This window comes from Zalophus californianus, chromosome 11, assembly GCF_009762305.2.
Source record: "Zalophus californianus isolate mZalCal1 chromosome 11, mZalCal1.pri.v2, whole genome shotgun sequence".
Lineage (NCBI taxonomy): Eukaryota > Metazoa > Chordata > Mammalia > Carnivora > Otariidae > Zalophus > Zalophus californianus.
Window position 1 is genome coordinate 104,527,626 of NC_045605.1, and position 22,228 is coordinate 104,549,853.

The 22,228-nt window shown below is 49.8% G+C and overlaps 2 protein-coding genes, 1 long non-coding RNA gene and 9 other non-coding genes across 15 annotated transcripts; all 12 read right to left on the reverse strand.

Moving 5' to 3' along the window:
* Positions 1-30: 30 nt before the first annotated feature.
* Positions 31-7,218, reverse strand: WDR74 (WD repeat domain 74). Of its 4 annotated transcripts, none has more exons than XM_027578480.2 (13): positions 6,815-7,218; positions 5,797-6,276; positions 5,603-5,709; positions 5,394-5,515; positions 3,893-3,968; positions 3,608-3,754; positions 3,343-3,444; positions 2,350-2,450; positions 2,206-2,261; positions 1,504-1,649; positions 1,364-1,420; positions 411-875; positions 31-287 (listed from the first exon to the last, which is right to left on the reverse strand). In XM_027578480.2, exons 2-12 carry the CDS (start codon positions 5,858-5,860, stop codon positions 678-680), a joined length of 1,176 nt encoding a protein of 391 aa, XP_027434281.1. In that variant the 5' UTR covers positions 5,861-6,276; positions 6,815-7,218; the 3' UTR covers positions 31-287; positions 411-677. The 4 variants fall into 4 exon arrangements, with proteins under 4 accessions (XP_027434281.1, XP_027434284.1, XP_027434283.1 ...); XM_027578483.2 differs by having other exon boundaries at positions 411-857; positions 6,815-7,217; XM_027578482.2 differs by having other exon boundaries at positions 31-875.
* LOC113914457 (testis-expressed protein 54-like) lies at positions 88-486 on the reverse strand. The gene has a single exon (XM_027579680.1). The coding sequence runs from the start codon at positions 484-486 to the stop codon at positions 88-90; it is 399 nt and encodes a 132-aa protein (XP_027435481.1).
* LOC113915638 lies at positions 7,022-7,212 on the reverse strand. Its single transcript, XR_003517781.1, has one exon. It is a non-coding gene; the product is annotated as a U2 spliceosomal RNA (small nuclear RNA).
* A 6,285-nt stretch (positions 7,219-13,503) lies between the features above and the next one.
* On the reverse strand, positions 13,504-17,121 carry LOC113914408. Its single transcript, XR_003517451.1, has 12 exons — positions 17,075-17,121; positions 16,678-16,730; positions 16,340-16,424; positions 16,066-16,116; positions 15,688-15,722; positions 15,349-15,500; positions 15,011-15,057; positions 14,793-14,828; positions 14,540-14,576; positions 14,069-14,113; positions 13,801-13,831; positions 13,504-13,621 (listed from the first exon to the last, which is right to left on the reverse strand). It is a non-coding gene; the product is annotated as an uncharacterized LOC113914408 (long non-coding RNA).
* LOC113915596 lies at positions 13,903-14,027 on the reverse strand. The gene has a single exon (XR_003517743.1). It is a non-coding gene; the product is annotated as a small nucleolar RNA SNORD22 (small nucleolar RNA).
* LOC113915595 lies at positions 14,311-14,379 on the reverse strand. The gene has a single exon (XR_003517742.1). It is a non-coding gene; the product is annotated as a small nucleolar RNA SNORD31 (small nucleolar RNA).
* Positions 14,655-14,724, reverse strand: LOC113915594. Its single transcript, XR_003517741.1, has one exon. It is a non-coding gene; the product is annotated as a small nucleolar RNA SNORD30 (small nucleolar RNA).
* On the reverse strand, positions 14,901-14,967 carry LOC113915590. Its single transcript, XR_003517737.1, has one exon. It is a non-coding gene; the product is annotated as a small nucleolar RNA SNORD29 (small nucleolar RNA).
* On the reverse strand, positions 15,176-15,301 carry LOC113915598. The gene has a single exon (XR_003517744.1). It is a non-coding gene; the product is annotated as a small nucleolar RNA SNORD22 (small nucleolar RNA).
* On the reverse strand, positions 15,791-15,865 carry LOC113915591. Its single transcript, XR_003517738.1, has one exon. It is a non-coding gene; the product is annotated as a small nucleolar RNA SNORD28 (small nucleolar RNA).
* LOC113915592 lies at positions 16,189-16,261 on the reverse strand. The gene has a single exon (XR_003517739.1). It is a non-coding gene; the product is annotated as a small nucleolar RNA SNORD27 (small nucleolar RNA).
* On the reverse strand, positions 16,536-16,609 carry LOC113915593. The gene has a single exon (XR_003517740.1). It is a non-coding gene; the product is annotated as a small nucleolar RNA SNORD26 (small nucleolar RNA).
* Positions 17,122-22,228: the final 5,107 nt, after the last annotated feature.

Here is a 22,228-nt window from a genome sequence, read left to right on the forward strand (position 1 = left end):
CGGCAGCGGAGGCGCTTGGACTCGGGCGGGTACATGTTAGAAATTTTATTCTCTAGGGGCTGGGGCAGACTGAGAGCAGGGCTGGGGTCACCCCTTCTCCGGCTCCTCCAGGATCCCCTCCCGGGTCCTCTCCCGTAACCCCTGCTTTTGATTCTGGGCTGATTGCCTCTTGTTTGACCCCCGACGGCCGAACAGGGATAGCCGCCGCCACAGCACGGTGATCAAAAGGCTTTCATTCGACCTGCGATTCCCGCGGTTCTGCGGCTCCTCATCGACCCTTTCGAAGCCTGCGGGGATGACGAGGCCACTGAGCTCTGCTCTACCCTCCCCGGTCCAACCTCCTGGGCGGTCCCGGTCGGGGCAGCCCCTTCTCCTGCTCCCCGGGCCCGTTGGTGTGTCTTGGGTCCCACCTTCGCCTTCCTCCGACTCGGCCTCCTTGGCCGGCTCATCGGAGATCTGAAAGTCCTTGTTTTGGCAGCAGCCCATACCCCCGAGCGGCCCCGAACTCCGTGCCACCCTCGCCAGGCCGCCAGGCTCCCGGCCTTGCTTTTGTGACGTCAGATACCCCACTGCACCAGCGCTGGGAGCAGCCACCCCTTTTTCCTTTCTCCCATCACAAAAGGCTCAGGGTCATGGTGAGTGCTGAGATATTTATTTACAAAGTGAGCACAGGCTCTTCAGGGGCTGGTGGACCCAGGCCGCTGCTTTTTTCTCCGTCTGGTTTGGAGAGCCCCTTGGGTCGGCTCCAAATCAGGGAGCTTCCGCTTGGCAGCTGCCTCTAAGGAGGCCCAAAGTTGATCTGTCTCTGTGTCTTCTGGGGGCGCCTTTTTGGCCTCTTGGGGCTCTTGGGGCTCATCCTGGTGGGTGGGAGAAAACTTAAGAGGAATCAGGGGCACAGTAACATGCAGAGGGAAGGAGGATCTGGCTGGGAAATAATCTTTTATTTCCTGCTCCCGGACACTATTCCCATCCATGCTCCTTTATCAGCCCTTGGCAGTAACCCTGTCAGGATTATAACTATTGTTTAAGATTTTATTTATTTGACAGAGAGAGAGAGGGAGCGCCCACAAGTAGGGGTGCAGCAGGCAGAGGGAGAGGGAGAAGCAGGCTCCGCGCTGAGCAGAGAGCCTGATGTGGGGCTCGATCCCAGCATCCTGGGATCACGACCCGAGCTGAAGGCAGACGCTTAACCGACTGAGCTACCCAGGCACCCCAGGATTACAACTATTAACACCCCTCAGAGAAGTTTATTAACTTGACAGACAGTTCCAGGTCTGTGTTCCAGCCGCTACTTTTTTCTCTCCCCAGGGAAATGCTCACATCTGTGCCCTTGCTCCCACCATTCCCAGACCCAACTGCTTACCTCCCAGTTATCCCTGCCTGACAAGAGAAGGCAGTTCAGTTGAGACTTGAGATAAACCTGCAAAAGATCAGGGGCCTTAAGGAGTCGAGCAAACTGAAACAGAAACACGGATGGGGAGACATGAGGCAGCCAGCTCTCACCTTATGCTCCAGACCCCGTGGATTCCGGATCCTGTGTACCCTCAAGACTCTGTCCAAGCCACAGGAGGCTAGTAGGGGCTTTGAAGGGTGGCACTGTAATCCTCGGACACTGCCTGCCAACCCCTTCAGACAGCCCAGGAGGCGCCCTGGAGAAGGGAGGGGGGAAGGCATCAGCACGAGCTGGCCAGCCAACAACCATTAAATGTTTCTATCTTTCTTTTTTTTTTTTTTTTTTTTGACAGAGGGAGAGAGAGTGAGTGCTCGTGTACAGGAGGGGCAGAGAGAGAGAGAATCTTAGACAGGGCTCCACATCCAGTGTGGAGCCCATTCTGGGGCTTGATCCCACAACGCTGAGATAATGACCTGAGCCGAAATCAAGAGTTGGATGCTTAACGAAACGAGCCACCCAGGCGCCCCAGTTGTTTACTGTCTCAATCACTTTATGTTTCAATATTTATTCCTCAACGTAACGCCGGGACAGGAGTTATCACTGGTATCTCCATTTTACATGGAAAGGAACTAGGAGTCACAAGGAGTTGAAGTAACTTGTCCAAGACCCCATAGCTTCTGGTGAAACCAGGATTTGAACCCAGGCAACAGGCACCTGAATGAGGGCTCAACCACTCCCCTGCACCCCGTCAGACGGCATCCTGCATTTCCTCCCACGCCCTGCCCTCCTTCAAGGCTCCCTGGCCCACTCACCTTGCCGAAGGTCAATTTCTGCCAGCTGCCCGTGAGTGTTCCCCACGATCACTGAACTATGGAGGGGGCCAGAGCGAGTGCGGTCAGCAGGGGCCTTCTGGAGTCCTCTCTGAGCCGCCCCCACCTTGTCCTCGCAACACTTACTTGGCCCCAGGAGTGAGGGTCATGGCTGTAAGCGGGTACTCTCCATAGGTGGCCTCCAGGACTGGCCGGCGCTGGGGGGAGGCTGGATCATAGACACGGACCTGGAAAACACCGAGGCATCACAAGGCCAGCCCACCCCCGCCCCTGGCTTCTCCACATCTTTACCCCCTCCTTCACACACCGCTTTCTTGTTTATGACCGACTCTTAGAGAAACTTTCTCATCTGAAATGTACCCCCTCTTCTCTGAGTGTTAGGGAGGAGTGGGTAGAGGAGACCTGCTTAGGAGCATGAATGGTCCGCATGTGTGAGCATTCCATCCCTCCAGACTCCCACCTTGGGATGAAAAAGCAAGCCAGTCCAACTGTCAGAGAGTACTGCATTTCAGAGAAATTTAACCTGAACAACAGAGGAGAGAGGAAGCCCTCAGGGTGTGTTTTGAATAGAGGCATATCACCAAGATCAGATGTCATTATGCAGGAGTAAAGGAAATGGGGCAAATATAGTGACCCAATCCTGCCTGGGTCTTAGGACTTCAAGTGAGGCCAGCTGTAAAGATCCCCAGCTGGACCCTCGCTCCCTTCCTCCCTCCTATAAAGCCAAGGAGCTGAGGCTGGAGAGTAAAGGGTCAGGCCTGGGTCCCAAAGCAAATCAGAGGCTGCATCAAGACCAGAACCCAGTTCTCTTGACACCCAGTGTCCTCTCATCACACCTGTACCCTGTGCTCCTACTGTGAAAAGGGCACTCTCTTCTTTTCTCCTCCCAGGTGGGAAGCAAAGGAAGGCTCACAGTCCAGAACACTCATCCAAGGATGCACTAAAAGGTCACTGGCTCAGCCACAGGGCTGGGACGGATGGAGGAAATGCTGCTTCTAACTCAGGGACAGAGCCTGGTGAGAAGGGCAGCTGTGCGAAACGATGAGGACTGAGCCTGTGCAGGGAGGCTGTTTCTCCAGGAGGCTGCTGAAGCCCGGCAAGGGTGAGACGGTGCCTCACCTGGTGGTACCCTGTGCAGGTGACAAGCTTCTGAGACCCAGGGAGGAACTGTATGTCCTGATCCCAGATGGGAACCCGCAGGTCAAGCCAGTCGTTCCGTACCTGGTGGGGGGTGGAGAGATGGGGGACAGGTTGTGGGAGGCTCACAGGCTCTTTCCTGCAGCCCGTCAGCAACATCCCCTAAAGCCCATCTGGTCTCTGACTCAGTCAGTGGCCTCAGCCTCCCTGGACCTCAGCCCCAGCCCATCCCACCCCTGTCACTTACATTCTTGGCCCTGAACACAGGCTCCTCAGACCCCTGTAGGTCCCACACCTTCAAAGCATGCTCTTTCCCACCCGTGGCAACCATGTGGGGGTGTGCCGGGTCTTGGCGCATCCTACACACCCCGGGACCCACACTCAGTTCCAGGAGCTGAAAAGAACAGGAGATGAGAAGGGAGATGAGAAGCAGTTCCAGAGTCTTTAAATCTCTTCCCCCAAAGCCCTCACTTGGTTCCTACCCTGGCCCCCATCTTCCCCAACCATCACCAGCAAGGCAGGGGAACCTTACTGGGTCAGAGGATGCCTCCTTGTCATTGTCACGCCAGACTTGGATAATCCCAGATTCCACACATGTGATAAGGGTGCTGCAGGCAGAGGGAGGACAGAGTTAGTTTAAAAAAAAAAAAAAAGTGTAAAAGTCTGCTCCAGGCCCCAGTTGACCCACCCCCAGATTCACATTAACGAGACTTTCTCCTTTCAGGTCTGTTATTTAATATACTCGATGGGGGGAGGGGTTACCAGTTTTGGAAGTGAGGCAACTAAAGCTCTGAGAAATGACAAGATTTGCCCACACAACTAAACGTCAGAACCAGAGCTGGAAATCAAGTCTGTGATACTCCAAAGCAAAGTGCCTTTGCTATTCCGCAGCTACATCTGGGGGCACCTGCCCTGCTGGTCTTTCTCAATCTTGAGTGGCTCACCAGGAGTCAGGATCAGTAGCTATGAAAGGACTGAAGTGGGACGGTCTAAATTTAGGGTCTGGCCAAGGTCAAACACCAGCTTCTCTCCAGTTCCCAGTTCAGGGTCCCAGACACTAAATGTTGATCTGTCCCTCAAAGTACACACCCCTCCCATGAAGCCCAAGCAAGTCTCTCCCAGGATCTGTAGAGTCTGAGCCTATGTTCTTTCTCACATCTGCCCACCTTCACCTCAGTTCAGGCTGTGTTGTTTGCTTGGGCTGTGGCAACAGCCTCCCAACTGCTCTTTCCAATCCATTCTCCACACCCCTCCTTACTCAAAACCCAATACCCCACCACCACCTACCCAATCACAAGTGCAAATCTCTCAGCCTGGCTCTGAAAGCCCTTTACATATAATCCCTACCTATCTTGTCCATCTTGTATTAAAATGCATCCTTGGCTTCAACCCCTAAATGCTGTTTATCTTTCCCAAAATATGGTGTAACCTGACACCAATCCTGGCCTCTGCCCAGGCAGTAGCCTCTTTCTAGAATGCACTTACCCCTTTCTCCTCCTGTCAAAATTCTGCCCATCCTGCATGGCCCAGTACAAATGTCTCACCCGCAGACACTTCTAGATCTCACTTGTCGGAACATCACCAAACCTACACAGCCTATTCACAGCATTCTCCATCTTTGGAAGAAAGCTAGGCCAGTTACCTAACCGCTAGCACTTTCCTATCCTTTACTTTGGGAACTTCACCATATTGTTGGTAATTGTAGTGTCAGTTTTCAAACACACTCTAAACTATTAAACGATTTGCTCAGGGTCATCCAAAACGCTATGGAGCCAGGATGCAAAACCCCTGCGGATGCAAACTCCATGAAGGTACCTACTTCATGTGTCTGGTTTACCTGCAGCCCGTGCATTTCGCCCAATGCCTGTTACTCAGCAGGTGTTCAATAAACGCTTGTTATAGGCAGGACACAGGTCCCTGTCACCCAGCCCCGGCCCGTGTCACTATGGGTTGATCGTCATTATATGCCCTTCCTGAGGGAGCCTCCACGCTCTCCCTGCGACCTGAGCGTTCAGCGACGTGCTCAGTCTTACCCGTCGACCTGGGCGAGACCTCGGAACGTGCCCTCCCCGCCAGGGCAGTGCTTCTGGCCCCGGAATCGGCCCTCCTCGGTGCTGAAGTACCTCACCGTTCTGTCGGCGCAACCCACCAGGATCTGCGGGCAAAGGAGCGCAAGATGAAGATCAAAGCGAGGCTGCCGCACCTTGGCCCCCCAGCTCGGGACCGAACAGCGGCCGTTCACCTGAGTCTCGCCGCCCGCGCCCCAGCACAGGGCGCTCACCGCCTCCTCGCGCCGCGGCTGTCCTGCCGCCGTGAAGTTCGCCGCCTGTTTGCGCTGAAGGTTCACCCCTGCCGGAGGCGGGTGTCAGTCGCGCCGCAGTCGCGAGCGGGGGATATCCCCCCCCCCACTTCCCGACGCCCGGTCCAGCCACCAACCTTTCAGGATCCCAGTCTCGGTGCCCACCCACACATGGTTCCAGCGTGCCCCAGCAGCCGCCATAGCGGGACGCGGCAGCCCACGGCGCGTACTTCCGGCGCAGTGTCGGCGTCACCAGCGCGCGCCGAGCCCCATCGGGAGGACCGCCCTCTCCTGGAGTTTAAGGAGCCGGAAGGAAAGAACCTGGCTGGTTCCGTGGGAAGAGTTTGCGACTTTTGATCTCGGTGTCTTGAGTTTGAGCCCCCAGGTTGGGTGTAGAGATCACTCAAAAACAAACAAAAAGCTGGAAGAGTAAAGATCCCCTAACTTCGCCAGCTGGTTTTGCTTTACGAAGACGAAATCTGGAGATACTTGTTTGTGATCTGGAGAGTAACTTGACAGTTTTGCACTTGGAGTGGAAGGCACCTAAGCGGACCGCGTCTCCTGAAGCCGGGCCTAGTCCGTCTCCCTGCTCCGAAGCATCATGTACATCTTGTTTTCTGTACAAGAAAGAAGAGCGCACTTCAGAATCAATTCAGATCACTAATGAGGCTCATGGTTTCAACCTCGATGTATAAAAAACACAAGGAAGAAAGATGGGGAAATTGAAATCTTAAATCCGGAAAGTGGAGGTAGGAGCATCGTCTTTCTTTCCTCATATTGAGGTTTTGTGATGGTAAAACTCAGCTCCAACTGAGAGTAAAAATCTGCAAAATTAAATCGGTATTTTTCCCAGGGACAAACTGCTTCTTTACCCTGTCATAACAGCCACTTCTTTGAGTGACTACTGTTTCCTAACAGAGAAATTTTTGTTTTCTAAAACTAGAGAACCAGAAACATTGTATCAGTACAGAGCTGCTGGTGAGAGTTCTGAGCACCACATTCCACCTAAGGAAACAAACGCCCTGGGTTTACCTTACAGTGAACACCTGATTTAAACCTAAAACCCCTCCCCTCCTTATTTCTAAAACATTACTTAAATTACTTCTTGAGATATTTTCTGTTGGACAGTTTGTCTCGTCAGGTCGGGGAACATACCAAAAGCTTAGACTGGATGGGATGTAATTCAGCGGTCTCTCGGGATGAAACTAAACATTAAAGAACACCGAATAAGACACTCTTCGCTATTATGCCGTCGGATGATTAATTAGTACATCCTGAAATGTACAGTTTACTGCAAGTAGATACCCAGCTGTAGTTTAAAAACACCAGTTCTAACTTTTAAACAGCATAAATCCCCCGAAGGGGGGGTGCACCGTTCCTGGAAGTACTGCAATACCAGGTCGATGCGTGGAGTGGACGGAGCAAGCTCCTATTCCATCTCCTAATTCCAAAAATCCATTTAATATATTGTCCTCGGATAGAGGACGTATCAGATATTAAACTGATAAGAACAGATACTACACTTGATCTTAGCCAAAAGGCCGAGAAGCGATACTGACTCGTCGGCTTCCCAGCAACCCTTACCCTTAGAATAGCTTTTACGGTTGTGGTGATTTTGGTGGTATAAGGATTAGATTACTTTGCAATGTGAAGTACTTTTAAAATTCAATTTCCCATTATTCTTACTTCGTAATAATAGCCAGGCTTTAAAAAAAAACCTTAAATTTTGTTCCTTACTGCTTTGCCTGCCTGTTCGCCCTCGGTATGCTTTACATAAGTCCGCCCCCAAGCTGTTTTTACTTTCTTGGGATTGGTCCACATACAAGTCAGATTGCAATGTGGGCGTGGCCTCCTCCCTCCCGCCCCACCGCGTCAGTCTCCGGGCCTGAAGGTTTTCAGGTTTCCCGGGGGTGTGGGGCGGTGTCTCCCTTAGTGTGTGAATGACGGTGTGGCGGGTGCCGGCGCCCCTCTCCCGGGCCTTTATTTGGTGAGGCTGCATCTCCCAAGCACAGGCTTTGGAGTTCGAAGAACCGGGTTGGGATCCCTGCTCCCTAGTCCGTGACTTGATGACGTGAGGCCCGTTGCTTAGACGCCTGTCTCGGTGTCTGTTGCATGGGGGCTAGTAAGACGCGCTTGTGCGGCGCTCGTGAGCACCGGCACGCCGTGTGTGCGCGGCCCAGAGCTGACCGTGCAGGCTGGCCTTTAGGGCTGCGTTCCCCTCGCCGCGCCAGCCCACTTACATCTTGCGGTCTGCGCCATCCGTCACCCACCGTGGGCCCTTCGCAGAGGGGAATAGCGGCCCCGAGAAAGGCCTTGCGGACGTTCCCGATTCCTAAACCCCGGTGGGAGAGAGGGGGTGCGGCCAGCGTAGGTAAAACTGAAATGAATCTCAGGGTTGTGGGATCAAGCTCCCTGTCGGGCTCCCTGCTCAGTGGGGAGCCTGCTTCTCCCTCTCCCTCCCCCTGCTTGTGCACGATCTCTCTCTCTCTGTCAGATAAATAAATAAAATCTTAAAAAACAAAAACAAATACGTAGAATTATTACATTTGCTCCTGGGAGGCTATTGGTCCATTTGTTTGTGCTTACTGAGCACGCACTCTATAATGATAAAATCAGGCGTGGCCCTTGCCTTCATGACGTTCATAGTCTACTGCGGAAAACAGGGAGAAGCATCCTGGGATCCTCCAGGCAAGAGCTGGTGGGGACTCGGGCAGGGGTGGCTCTGTGGCAGAGGTGGAGGGAAGTGGGGGAGTTTACAGAGAATCACTGGCTTTGATGACGGGAAAAGTGAGGCACAGATGGGGGTTCCCGGAGGCCCTGTGTGCAGGCCCATGCCAGGGTTGGCTGGGGAGCCCTGCCCCTGACTTAGGCCTGGTTCTACCTGGCCCGCTTTCCTGTGGCGACTCTGGGGTAGATTTGGGCAGCTCCTGGGCAAGAAACACCAGCTCTCCTCTGGGCCACCAGTTTCACCCTGCCTGCTAATGTGCGTCAGCCCCCTGGCTCTCTAGAAATTTGAATGTACACTTTCTGCTGAAAGGCTTTCATCCGGTGCCTGGGCTTTCTATGCCCCGGTGGAGGCTGATTCTGTCTCCAGCCTCACCGGTCAGTGGTGCCAGGCACCATTCCAAGTGCTTTATGTGTTTTAACAACCTTAACAGAGAAGTAGTTACTATCATCTTCCCTCTCTAACACATGGGGAAACTGAACCACAGCAGGTTAGGTGATTTTCTTAAAGTCACACAGTTGGTAGGTGGCAGGGACTCCAAACTCAGCCACCTGGCCTTGGAGCCCCCATTCCTAAAGCCTATGCCCTACCACCTTTGCTGGGCTCTCTTCCTGGATTTCAGACTCTATCCAAAATGGTTCTGTGTCCCCACTGAAACATCCTTCATGCTCCCTTCATCTCACTCCTACATTCGTCAGCTTGGCCTGTTGCTTCTACTATTCTATTCTATTCTATTCTATTCTATTCTATTCTATTTCTATTCTATTCTATTCTATTCTATTCTATTCTATTCTATTCTATTCTATTCTATTCTATTCTATTCTATTCTATTCTATTCTATTCTATTCTATTCTATTAAATGACTCCGTTTCATTCCCTGGGCTGTTCCTCAGCCTCCACATCTTGCCTCTTTCCCATCTTAGCTCAAATGTCACCTCGTCCAAGATGCCTTCCCTGGCCACCTTCTTACCAAATCACAGTCTTGTTCTCTGCCAGCATTTCTCATAAATCTCATAAATCTCAGGGTGTCTGCAGCTTAGCACTACTGACATTTTGGGCTGAATAATTCACTGAGGAGTGGTGGAGAGAGAGCTGTGCATTGTAGGGTCTCCCCACTGGATGCCAGTAGTATAGCACCCCCAAAGCTGTAACAATCAAAAATGTCTCCAGGGATTGCTAAGTGTGGTCTGGGGAGGGGAGGCAAAAATCACCCCTGGTTGAAAACCACGGTGCAATTTCAAATATCTTATGTATTGGTGTCTTATTTTCCTTTTCCCTCTTCCTGTAGAAAATAACCAGACAGCAGTCAACAAAGGCAAGAGCAAGGCCCTGGCTCTTCTGAGGAGTACACTGAGAGGTTCGGGACAGAGCAGCCTGTCAGTGGGTGGGGAGATAGGGGGTTGGGTGTAGCAGACCTGAGCAAATCAAAGGTCTCAGTGTCCAGTTGGGTTTCAGGTGAGTAGGTCAAGGGGTAAGCGGATGCCCCTGAAGCTCAGGGGAGAGGTCTGAGGCATCGGGAACAGGAGGAGGCAGGCCTCAATCATTCCAGCACTCTCCCCCATTTCTCCACGTTGTCTGTTCTTTCTTTCTTTCATCTTTTAGCCAAAGTAGCCATCGACTTGGACCTGAATTTGAATTCATTTGCTGAATGGTGAAAATAGTGTTCCTGGAAGCTTTCATTGTCAACCAGACTTTTCTGTTGAACGTTGCCTGGCTCCTGTGTTGGCTTAGACCCAGCTTTGGTTCCATCATCTGCTTGCTAAACTTCCCTAGGCTGGATTAGGTTAGCCGTGTCCTGGAGACTCCCAGAGAAAACAGCCTGGCCTAATGGTTAAGCACCTAGGACTTTACTATTGATCCTTCCCTCCCCTGCTATTCTAGCTCTGCCATAGCAGGCAAGTTCCTTGTCTCCTTGTGGGGTCCCTCCTCCAGCCGAGGATACTTGTGGCACCTACCTCCTATGGTTAGTAAAGGGGGAGAGGTCCTGCACATAGGGGCTGGTCTGTAGTAAAAGCCCCAAACTTGCTTGTAGTTTTCAGTCTCAGCTCCACCTGACCTCTTTGTGGCTTTAACACAATTCATCTGCTACTTCCGATTAGCACTCTGCTGATTGTCCCACTGCTTGCGGTACCTCATTGTGGGCTTCTAGTGTTCCTCCCCGCCTTTCTCCCCCCATGGCCCCGCTTTAAAGCTGGTCCTCCTTCAGGGTCCTTGCATGTTTTTTTCTTATGCAACCCATTTTCATAGCTGAATTACTGTATTGACATGGTTGCCATTTAATGAGCAAAAAATCCACGTTTTTTTTTTTTTAAGATTTTGAGGTGGGGGGAGAGGGGAAGAGAGTGTGTGCGGGCGAGGTCGCACAAGCAGGGGGAGGGGCAGAGGGAGGGGCAGAGGGAGAAGCAGGCTCCCCTTTGAGCAGGGAGCCAGACAAGTTGGGGCTCAATTCCAGGACTCTGGGATCATGATCTGAGCTGAAGGCAGATGCTTAACTGAGCCTCCCAAGCACCCCAAATGCATGTTCTTTAAATTAAATTGCCTTATGGTTTTTTTAAATGATTTTATCTTGGGGGTGCCTGGGTGGCTCAGTCGTTAAGCGTCTGCCTTCGGCTCAGGTCGTGATCCCAGGGTCCTGGGATCGAGCCTCACATCGGGCTCCCTGCTCCGCGGGGAAGCCTACTTCTCCCTCTCCCACTCCCCCTGCTTGTGTTCCTGCTCTCGCTGTGTCTCTGTCAAATAAATAAATACAATCTTTAAAAAAAAATTTTATTTTTTAAAAAAGATTTTATTTGGGGGCGCCTGGGTGGCTCAGTCGTTAAGCGTCTGCCTTCGGCTCAGGTCATGATCCCGGGGTCCTGGGATCGAGCCCCGCGTCGGGCTCCCTGCTCCGCGGGAAGCCTGCTTCTCCCTCTGCCACTCCCCCTGCTTGTGTTCCCTCTCTCTCGCTGTGTCTCTCTCTCTGTCAAATGAATAAATAAAATCTTTAAAAAAAAAAAAAAAAAAAGATTTTATTTGAGGCGGCGGGCGGGGAGGTAGAAGGTGAGGGAGCGTCTCAAGCAGACTCCATGCAGAGCGCAGAGCCCAGAGCCCCAAGCAGGGCAGACCCCAGGATCCCAAGACCGGGACCCAAGCCAAAACCAAGAGCTGGACACTCAACCGACTGAGCCACCCAGGAGCCCCTAAGTTGCTCTACAGTTCTGACATAATATGCATATCTAAAACTTACATACGGATGGGAATCCCATTTTGAGCAACAAAAGGATGTTCATTACAAGAACTACTTATGTCGTTGAGCATCTGCCTTCGGCTCAGGTCATGATCCCAGGGTCCTGGGATCGAGCCCCGCATCGGGCTCCCTGCTCCGCGGGAAGCCTGCTTCTCCCTCTCCCGCTCCCCCTGCTTGTGTTCCCTCTCGCGTTGTGTCTCTGTCAAATAAGTAAAATCTTAAAAAAAAAACCCTACTTACGTCAACCAGAACTGCCTGGTGGGATGGGGATGGAGGTTGTTTACATAAGTGTGCAGATCTGAGCCTCCAGGTGAGGCAACTATTTAACTGCTCTAAAGATTTAAGCATTGACCTACGCACACAAACGTCACCCCAGACAGTGCTTCTACTTTGACAACTTCCTTTAATTCCCTTCATCCCCAAAGCCAGCTTGCCCAGGGACAATTAAAAAGCAAGATCTGGGGGCACCCGGGTGGCTCACTCAGGTCTTGGGGTCCTGGGATCCAGCTTCTGTTGGGCTCTGTGCCAAGTGGGGAACCTGCTTGGATTCTCTCCCCCTCCTGCCCCGCACACTAAAATGTTCTCTCTAAAAAATAAAAAGCAAAGATTTGAAATTACCAGGTTTGTGTGGGGACAGGGAACCCATCTTAATGATCTTAACTCCACTTCCTCAATTTATGCCCAGATACAATGGCACATGGAGACAGATGGATATTCATTGCAAATCACATTCATGTAGGTGTTCACGGAGCGGCTCTAACCGATGTCCTAAGTGAAGTTAAGTACTGCTTTCCGACTGAGAGAACAATGGAAGGAGGGACGCCTGGGTGGCTCAGTTAAGCGTCTGCCTTCGACTTAGGTCATGATCCCAGGGTCCTGGGATGGAGCTCCCTGCTCAGCAGATTCTGCTTCTCCCACTCCCTCTGCCCCTCTCCTGGGCTGTGCTCTCTCTCAAATAAAACCTCAAAGAGAAAAAAAAGAAACGGGACAAGCACAAGCAGGGTCGTTCCAGTCAAAATATATTTACACCAACAGCATAAACTGACAATGATTAGCCAAGGTAGGCCTCTTAGCAGTTGACTTTTTTTTTTAAGTATTTATTTGACCCAGAGGAAGAGAGAGAGCACAAGCAGGGGAAGTGGCAGGCAAGCAGAGAGGGAGGGAGAAGCAGGCTCTCTGCTGAGCAAGGAGCCCCATGTGGGGCCCGATCCCAGGATCCTGGGATCATGACCTGAGCCGAAGGCAGCTGCTTAACCAACGGAGCCACCCAGGCGCTCCAGCAGTTGACTTTTAAGTAGGCTCCATGCCCAGTGTGAAGCACAATGCAGGGCTTGAACTCATGACCCTGAGACATCAAACTGGATGCCTGACTGAACTACGCAGGGGTCCCCAGCAGTGACTTTTGGGCTGTAAGTCCCATATTGAGTCACCTCCATGAAATCGCGCAGACCATTCCAGAAAAAGAATGTATGTAGAGACCCAGAGGTTCACTTACAGGAACAGAAATTCAAGGGTTGTAGGCCTGATCCTACAGAGAAAGCAGACTCCACAGAAACCATGTTGAAGTTTCATGGGCAGAAAAGGGCAGTGAAACACCAAAATCTGACAGCCACTTTTTTTGAGTCTAAGGGATCCTAAGCCTTGATGGTCATGCTCCAAGCCAGTGCCCTCAGCCAAGCCTGCTAAAGTTATCACCCAAACCCAGCACACATTTCACAGTGAGGCAGGTGGTGGTGAACCTCAGGAGATCTACTGAGGCTCCTTGAACAATGCTTCCCCGAGCTGGACAGCAGTAGGCAACCTGCCACACTAAACAGAACAGTGCTGACAAGAACAAATTCCCCAGGATTATTTCCTTCTGCCCACCTAGACACTAAAACACATGAGCCACAATGAAGGTTAAACTTTTATTTAAAAAGGCCGAAACAACTGTATGCTAATTTCCACAGCTAGGTTGTACAAAAAAAATGACCTGAAGATTTCCTTTTGGTATCCCTGAAGAACTGGATTCCTGTACAGGAAAGAAAGAAAAAAAAGTGAGTTTCCTTATTAGGTATGAATGTATTATGTTGAGTTTGTAACTGGCTACCCCTTTAAACTAGTTCACGTTAAAAAGTTAGTTTCCAGGTATACTTTATGTTTATCTAGGCCTATTAAATATTAAACACCGATATTTGAACAGATGCATACCTGTGATATAGGCCTTGTTCTTTCTTCAGACCTGGAACACAAATATACGATCTACTTCAGCAAGTGATTTATTCCCTTTCCCATATTTAGAAATCCCTTATGATCCCTCAGACAGTTCCTTCTGGAACAAGCTTCCTCTTTTCCTCCAGCCAGCCCCAGTGGGTTCACCTTTACAGGCTCTGGGACTGGGACAGGAAGTAAGACATGTGACTGTTTCTTCACTGGGAGTTCTAGTTTGGGCTACTCTGCACCACCTAGATTTACTCACCTCTGTCTTCAGACTGGAGCTGATCAGCAAAGTGGCTGAGGGTTCCTGCAAAAGATTGAGAACTAAGCCTCTCAAACATCTCCAGGGTTCCCTATTGCTGAGAGCAAAGGCATATCTGTAAAGGCTTTGTAGGTTTCAGAATGCTTCTTTTACAGTAACCAGGTAGTCCACAGAACTTCCTATTGGCTTGAAGCCTACTTGATAACTTTTCTCACTGTTGTCACTTTGTTCCAAGGCAAGCTCACAGCTCAGAAAATACCTTTCAGTCACAATGATCAGACTGGGGCGGTATCGAATTCATCACTGGTGAGGGGGAGCTTGTTGTAGGTGGTTCTAGCCACAGACAAGACTCTGGAGTGAGCCAGTAAGGTCTTCTTACAGCTACCCAGACAAGTGCCACCCAACACACAGCCCCCAAAAACACCCGGCAAATTTTATATAGCAGCTAAGTGATGTTACAAAGGCATTTACCTTCAATCATTCTTGGGCTCCACATAAGGCACTGGACCTGAAACAATTAAGAACAGAGTCAGTAATGCTTACGTCCAACAGTAAGAGTTTTTCCTGCTTAAACTATCATTCCTAGGAAAATCAGATTTCCGAGTCTCAACAGCAAGTCATCAGCCGAACGAGATTCCATGTTAGTCATCATGTATTTAGACCTTCGAAAGGGTATTTTTTTCTACCCAATATGCTCCATGAACCACATATGGAAACAACTCACCTTTGAGCAGACAAGCAGGTTAATGGGTAACAGCACCTAGAGAAAGACAAAAGTGTAGGTGGATAAAAAGCCCTTCCACATAGCATCCCTCCACTCCTGCCTTCTCCAGTTTCTCAGGTGTTCACTTATTTTCATTGTGTAGGTCATAGTGAGCTAGTTTGATTCATCATGGAAACCGCCTACTTGGTGGCATGAGCCACAGACATTAATCCACTAACCTGTTAACTCCGGAGGCTTTTGGGCAGCACACAGGAACAAGCTGCTCCTGAAAGAGAAGATTACGTAATTAGTGAGGGATCTAAAACAGCCACATCCATTCTAGCTATGGTTAATGGATTTAAACTAAGAAAAGCCAAGCAGATGCTACGGACAGGCATACGCTGGTACCTCAGACAGTTCCTTACGAACAAATTCTCATCCTTTCTCCCAGTTAGCCCCAGTGGGTTCACCATTACTGGCTCTGGGGCTAGAACAGGGGTAAGACAGGATGCTTGCTTTCCTCACTGGCACATACTCTGGCAAGCCACAACCACTAAGGTTACAAGTACTCACTCACCATCCTTAACGCTTTCCAAAGTTCAACCCTGGGCAGAATAATCAATGAACATCTAGAAGAAATAGATCAAGGGACGCCTGGCTGGCTCAGTTGGTGGAGCATTCGACTCGAGCTCGAGGTCATGAGTTTGAGCCCCACGTTGGGCATGGAGCCTATGTAAAAAATAAATAAAAAATAAAACTGCTCAGAATAAATAGATCAAGAAACATCACTACAAGAACCAGAAACCTATATGGGTCAATGAAGCGTCTGGTCACAACAAAACACCCATAACAAAATCCTCCTTTGGATAACGAATTCACATATATGCTAATCACAGTATTGGGAGAAACTACTTACTTTAAGACAGAGAAACGTGTCACCATCAGGACAACCTGCAAAAGGGGAACAAATGGTTATCTAAAAATATAAAATGGAATAAAGTTTCTTCGTTAACAGAAACTGCCATCAGAACTCTAACATGCTATTAATTGTCGCACCTCACAGAGGATCAGCATATCTATTCAAATCATCTGACAGTTGATATATGGGTGAGGGAGAGCACACCCTCACAAGAATTGTACTGCTGGGCTGCTCTCTCCCTCCACAGCAAAGTCATTACAAGAGAACAAGCTGGAAGGAGCAAAAAGGCAATGCTGCTCCACTGGCCATTTGCTCTCCTGGTTGTAGGCAAAACCGGAGAGGACACTCCAATCCCCCATCTGAACAATTCATTACCTGTATTCACCCTGGGAGGCAGTTGGATTCCTCAGGCCTAGTGATGAGATGCTGAAACAGAAAAGGAAGGCATTTTATGTACCTAAGAATAGTGACTCATAGACCCTTGAGTACTCTTGGCCCACTTCTCAGTAGGAAGGTGACATCACTTCAAGTTCAGCCATATGCTTGTCTTTTGTTATGTTCATCATTGAGTGGTCAGCACAATTTCAACAAGAACAAACCCCACCTAGACACTGCCCACCCACACCTGCGGAAATCATCGCATACCCACCTGGAGCATTACTGTTAATACCTAGTTTGCGCGACAGGTCTTGTCCCATCCTCCAGCCTGTAAGGCTTTTTGAGCTGAACCACATCTGAAAAAAAACGAGGAGCACCCCTCACTTAGTTCCACACCTTGCAGTCTGTCTCGCGCGCGTGCCCTAACACCTCCGCGCTAAAACCCCAAGCGTTTGCTGCGGGATGGTGCTACTCAGAATTCTTATGTTTTCTCCACTATCCATCAGAAAGAGAGAGTTCAATTTAAGTATCATCCCCGTAGCACATCCCACGGGACTTGCGTAAACTCCACAACGGAGAAACGGTGGTAAAGAATAGCCATCAACTTACCCTAACAAGTCGGCTCTTCTCCATTCTTCAGCGTCCAAAAGTGCGCCCCGACCCTGTAGACAAGAGGACAGTAAATCAACACTCGTGATTTCACAATCGCTTTTTCCCGGAGCTACGACTGTGCTGGACTTCGGCTATTCAAGGCCCGTCTCTTCAGAGAGTCTTATCCTCACGGAACTCAGTACAGGTCTGTGAAAAGGTTCTCATCACAGAGAGGGCCGCCGCTACGGCCCGCCATCGCCATTTTGTCCTTCACAAAGCTCCGCTGCTGCTTCGTGGATTCAAGGCCATGGCCGAGATCTTACCCTTCCCCCGCCAACCAATAAGTGCAACCTAAATGCTCAGCGTGCTACGCTCACTTGGTTTAAGAAAATAAAACAAGGAAAGAGCCACTCACGTAACGTCGCGAAAAAAATGAGACCGAAGGGCCGTAGCGCGACACTTAAATACCAGCTCGCAGAGGCCCACGGGATTTGGGGGCGGGACTATGGCGGACGCAGGCGCATAAGGAGAGGGCGCGCGAGCCCGGGGAGTTGTGGGTAAAGAATCCAGGGAAAGCGGGAGTGCCATGCGCACCCTCAGGAGCTGGGGCGCGAAAAAGACGCGCATGCGCTTTAGGGAAGCGCGCGGGCGCCGGTGTCTGTGAGCTGGGGGTCTGTACCCCAGGCTCTCTCTGGGACAAGAGCGCGGAGGCTTTGGCTTCGCACCGGTAGTGGGCGACCCTCTGCCTCGGTCACCGCTGCCTGCCCCCACACCCTTTCCTGAGCACTCCCCTTACATACACACCCTAAACCGGTGTGCGGGCTCCGCCTCCACGGGTCCCGAACCTCCTGCAGCCTCGACCAGTGTCATCTCGGTCCCACGCCTGCCGCCCAGGCGCATTCCAGGGCTGGTGCGCAGGGTCCCTGCGTAGCGGGCGTCTTGGGGGAGGTCCTTTGCATGGAGCCATTTCGGAAAATTGAATCAGGCCGTAAGTGCTCTGCTAGAGTCTTCTGACAGGGTCTGATTTTTCCTGAGCGGCCACCTATGACCTGCTGTCTAGTCCGCTGTCGCTAGGAGCTTGGCTTGTAGCTGGACTAATAGTCGCTATCATTGGAAGCACTGTTTTAAGCACACTACACGAATTGATTAGTTCTCCCAAATCCCTAGATAGCCCATTTTATAGATAAGGGACCCTAGGTGTAAAGAGTTCTTATAGAGCTGCTTCCATCTCCCACCTGATCGTCAAGGTGGTTCCAGTCACCTCTAGACCGTTAAGACCAATTGGCCTGGTTCATCAGTAGTTTGCGGTAAGCACCTAGTGTACTTGCAGGTTTTAGAAACATTGCCTAAACTCTGACTATCTGCTCTGCTGGATGACCTCACCTAATACTGCAACCCGGGAAGGAAGGTAATAAATGTTACAAATGAGGAGACTGAGGTCTAGGGAGGTTAAGTAACTTGCTGGGTATGATCCATTTAAGAGATACCAGAGCCAAGCAGTCTGCAAATCCAGGCAGTCGGATTCCATGCCCACTATGCTTTACTGCTCTCATCTCAACAGTTCCTGCTCAAGGTAGTCAGGGAGCAGGAAAATGCACAGGAAACAGATGGAATGATCCCTGGGTCCTGTTTCTCAATCTTTTTTTCATCATCGTCTCCCCCTCCCCAGGAGCCTTAAAAAGACATTTCCCCCTCCAATCCCACTCATGAAATTTTAATACCACTGATATACTGCATATCTGCTTATGTACGATGGCCCTTTGGTGGGCCAGAAACCTCTTTAATATCTAAGATTTTTCTGCCCCTCCCCCTGCCAAACCGATTGTCACTCTTTCGGGGGCAACACTGTCCCTATGTGTGTCCCAGGGTGACATAACAAGTATTCACAATGAGAGAATTCCAGTTTGAATACATTTAGGGACAAATAAATTTATTTACTCAGCAAATATTAATTGCTTGTTCAAATACATGATTGAAAAGTTCTACCAAGGGGCACCTGGGTGGCTCAGTCGTTAAGTGTCTGCCTTCGGCTCAGGTCATGATCCCAGAGTCCTGGCATCGAGCCCCTCATTGGGCTCGCTGCTCAGGGGGCGGGAAGGCGGGAAGCCTGCTTCTCCCTCTCCCACTCCCCCTGCTTGTGTTCCCTCTCTCGCTGGGTGTCTTTCTGTCAAATAAATAAAATCTTAAAAAAAAAAGTTGTAACAAAATATATAGAAGATGTGGGGGTACCTGGCTGACTCAGTCAAAGGAGTCAGTGATTCTTGATCTTGGGGTGCTGAATTCAAGCCCCACATTGGGTATAGAGATTACTTAAATAAGTAACTACAAAACCCAAAATATTTTAATATATATTTATGTATACACACACACACACACATTATATATAATGAAACAGTTAAACCACGGACAATTCAGAAGATCCAGAGTAGGCTGATAGGTTATAGAGGGGTTGTGTGTGGGAATGGGAGTTGGAAATGCTTTATGGAGTGCCTGGACCTTGAAGAGTAGATAAAAAGACTGAAGGGGGGTGGGTGGGGATTCCAGTTAAAATTTGAGCACAGGGGTGCCTGGGTGGCTCAGTCGTTGGGCGTCTGCCTTTGGCTCAGGTCATGATCTCGGGGTCCTGGGATCAAGCCCCGTGTCGGGCTCCCTGCTCCGCGGGAAGCCTGCTTCTCCCTCTCCCACTCCCCCTGCTTGTGTTGCCTCTCTAGCTGTGTCTCTCTCTGTCAAATAAATAAATAAAATATTTTAAAAAAATTGAGCTCAGGCTTGGAGCTGGAACAGAAAGGAAGTGTATGGATGTTTCCAAAAGTTGGAAAGAGGCAAGTTATTGTTTGGTGTCCTTTTGATGTTGTAAAGTGGGCCAACACACCCTGGGGGTTATCTGATTTTCTAGGGAGTGTGCACTTTTGTTGGACTTCCTATTTGCTCTTGATTTGGTTATTTTATAATTCTGTCAAATCCTTGTGTGACATTAGCCAGTTTTATATCTACCTATGAACAAATTAATTCATATCAGCATTCTTGACGGATGGACTCTAAAATACTCCTTTCCTAGAATTTTCTTTTGAACCAGTCTTAAATCTTATTTTTTCTCTTATTAGTAGGTTGCATAAAATATTTTTTAAAAAGGTTTTATTTATTCATTAGAGAGAGAGAGCTCGCGCGCGCAGGGGAGGAGCAGAGAGAGAGGGAGAAGCAGGCTCTCCACTGATGAGGGAGCCTGATCCAGAGCTCCATCCCAGGACCCTGAGATCATGACCTGAGCTGAAGGCAGATGGTTAACCAACTGAGGCACCCAGGCACCCCTTTCTTGTGGTTTTTACAACAAATTTAATCTGGCTCCCAGGCTCTGGTTTCCTCCCTTTTAATCAATCCATTCTCTTCCTTGTAGCAGAGTGATCTTTCCAAATAAAACATTTGTGGTCAAGTCTCAGTTCTCAGGGGCGCCTGAGAATAAATATTTATTTGAGAGAGAAAGTGAGAGACAGATTTTATTTATTTATTTGTCAGAGAGAAAGAGAGAGACAGAGCTTGAGCTGAGGGGAGGGGCGCCACCCCTCCCTTTTAAAGCAATCTCCACACGCAACGTGGGGCTGGAACTCACAACCCCAAGATCAGGAGTAGCACAGTCCACCACTGAAGAAGCCACATGCCCCAAAACTTCCATCTTTCTTGACCTCTCAGTAGCATTTGACACTGTTAACCTGCCCTTCTTCCTGAGCTATTCTCAACCCTTGCTTTCTGGGACCCGGCCCTCTCCTGGGTCTCCTCTTGCTTCTTGGCTATTTTCAGTATATCTATCCCTACACGTTCTTCAGGGCTCTGCCCCAGGCCCTCTTGTTTCCTCATTCACTATGCTCTGCCTAGACCAACTTACCCATCATCTTGGCCTCATTTACCATATATATGCTGCCATGTCCCCAACATCATCTCAACCCACGATCTTCTGAACTGCACACCTTGTATCTAACGGTCTGCCAGACGTCTTCATTGGGATTGCCCATAAACAGCTCCACTTGTCCAAAACTGAATGCGTTGTCTTTTCCTACAAATCTGTTCCTTCTCCAATGTGCCCTCTCTTGCTCGATTGTGATCATTATCTCCAGAGCAGATGCACTGTAAATGCTCTCCAGACAAAGACTGCCAGGAACATATTTGTATTGGAGCAACTTGGGTTTATTACTTGTTACAGTGAGGAAGAACCCACACCACGGGAAACCGCAGGGTGTCTCAGTAGGAGGGCGTTAGAAAGAACTTATTGTAGGACCTGGGCTTGTGTTAGGTGATTTGGGGGAGGGTTTAAACAAGTGAAGCTTTACTTTTTTACTTTTTTACTCTGGATTTGATGTTTTCAGGACGTGGCGTTGTTTTATTATTGGGTATCTTATTATGTCTTACCTAGAAGGAGGGAAGACTGTAGTCGATGAGGCTAACCTATGATTGGTGAAGAAGCAACAGTCGCTCATAGTAGCCAGGATAGGGAGCTGTTCGGACTTTTGTGATTTGGACAATGTTCATGTTTTTTTCTGTGTTCAGACGTGATTATAGAATGGGCTTGTTTTGACTTGACCCATCCTGATCCGAGAGTGGCCTTGTCTTATGTTGATGTTCCGAAATTATGTTCAACAGGAGAGCACCAAGGCCTCGGTGTAAGTGCCAGGCCAGCTTCTAGATGTCAGCAGCTGCTTTTCTCTTTCTCAGTACCCTAGCTTAAGCCATTCTCCCTGGATTTCTGCTACAGATTCCCAACCTGGTTTCCTGGCTCTGACTTTGCCTCCTCCTCCTTTTTCTCCTTCTGCTTCTTCTTCTTCTAGTTTATTTTTAAGTAGTCTCCACCCAACATGGGGCTTGAACTCACAACCCCGAGATCAAGAGTCCTATGCTCTACTGACTGAGCCAGCCAGGAGCCCCTGACTTTACCCCCTTCTAATCTATTCTCCACATTATAGCCGGAGTAGTCTTGTGGTCTTCCTCCCTCCCTTCCTTCCTTTCTTCCTTCCTTCTTTCCTCTCTTTCTTTCTTTCAAGATTTTTACTCAAAGAAAGAGAGAGAGAGCACAGAGAGAGAGAGAGAGAGAGAGAGAGAAGCAGACTCCCTGCTGAGCAGGGACCCCGATGCAGGGCTCCATCCCAGGACCCTGGGATCATGACCTGAGCCGAAGTCAGACGCTCAACCCACTGAGCCACCCAGGTGCCCAGAGTGATTTTTCTAAATGAACAATCTGATCTCAGTGAAAAATACTCAGTGCTCCTCCTTTGCTCTTAGGTAGGTTCAAGTCTGTACCTACCGACAGAGCCAACAAGGCCCACTTTTGTTTTTTAATTTTTTTTTAAGATTTTTAAAAATTATTTATTTATTTGACAGAGAGAGAGAGAGAGAGAGACACGCAGCGAGAGAGGGAACAAAAGCAGGGGGAGTGGGAGGGAGAAGCAGGCTTCCTGCTGAGCTGGGAGTCCCATGCGAGGCTCAATCCCAGGATCCCGGGACCATGATGTGAGCTGAAGGCAGACGCTTAACGACTGAGCCACCCAGGCGCCCCTGTTTTTCAGTTTTAATATCACTACTG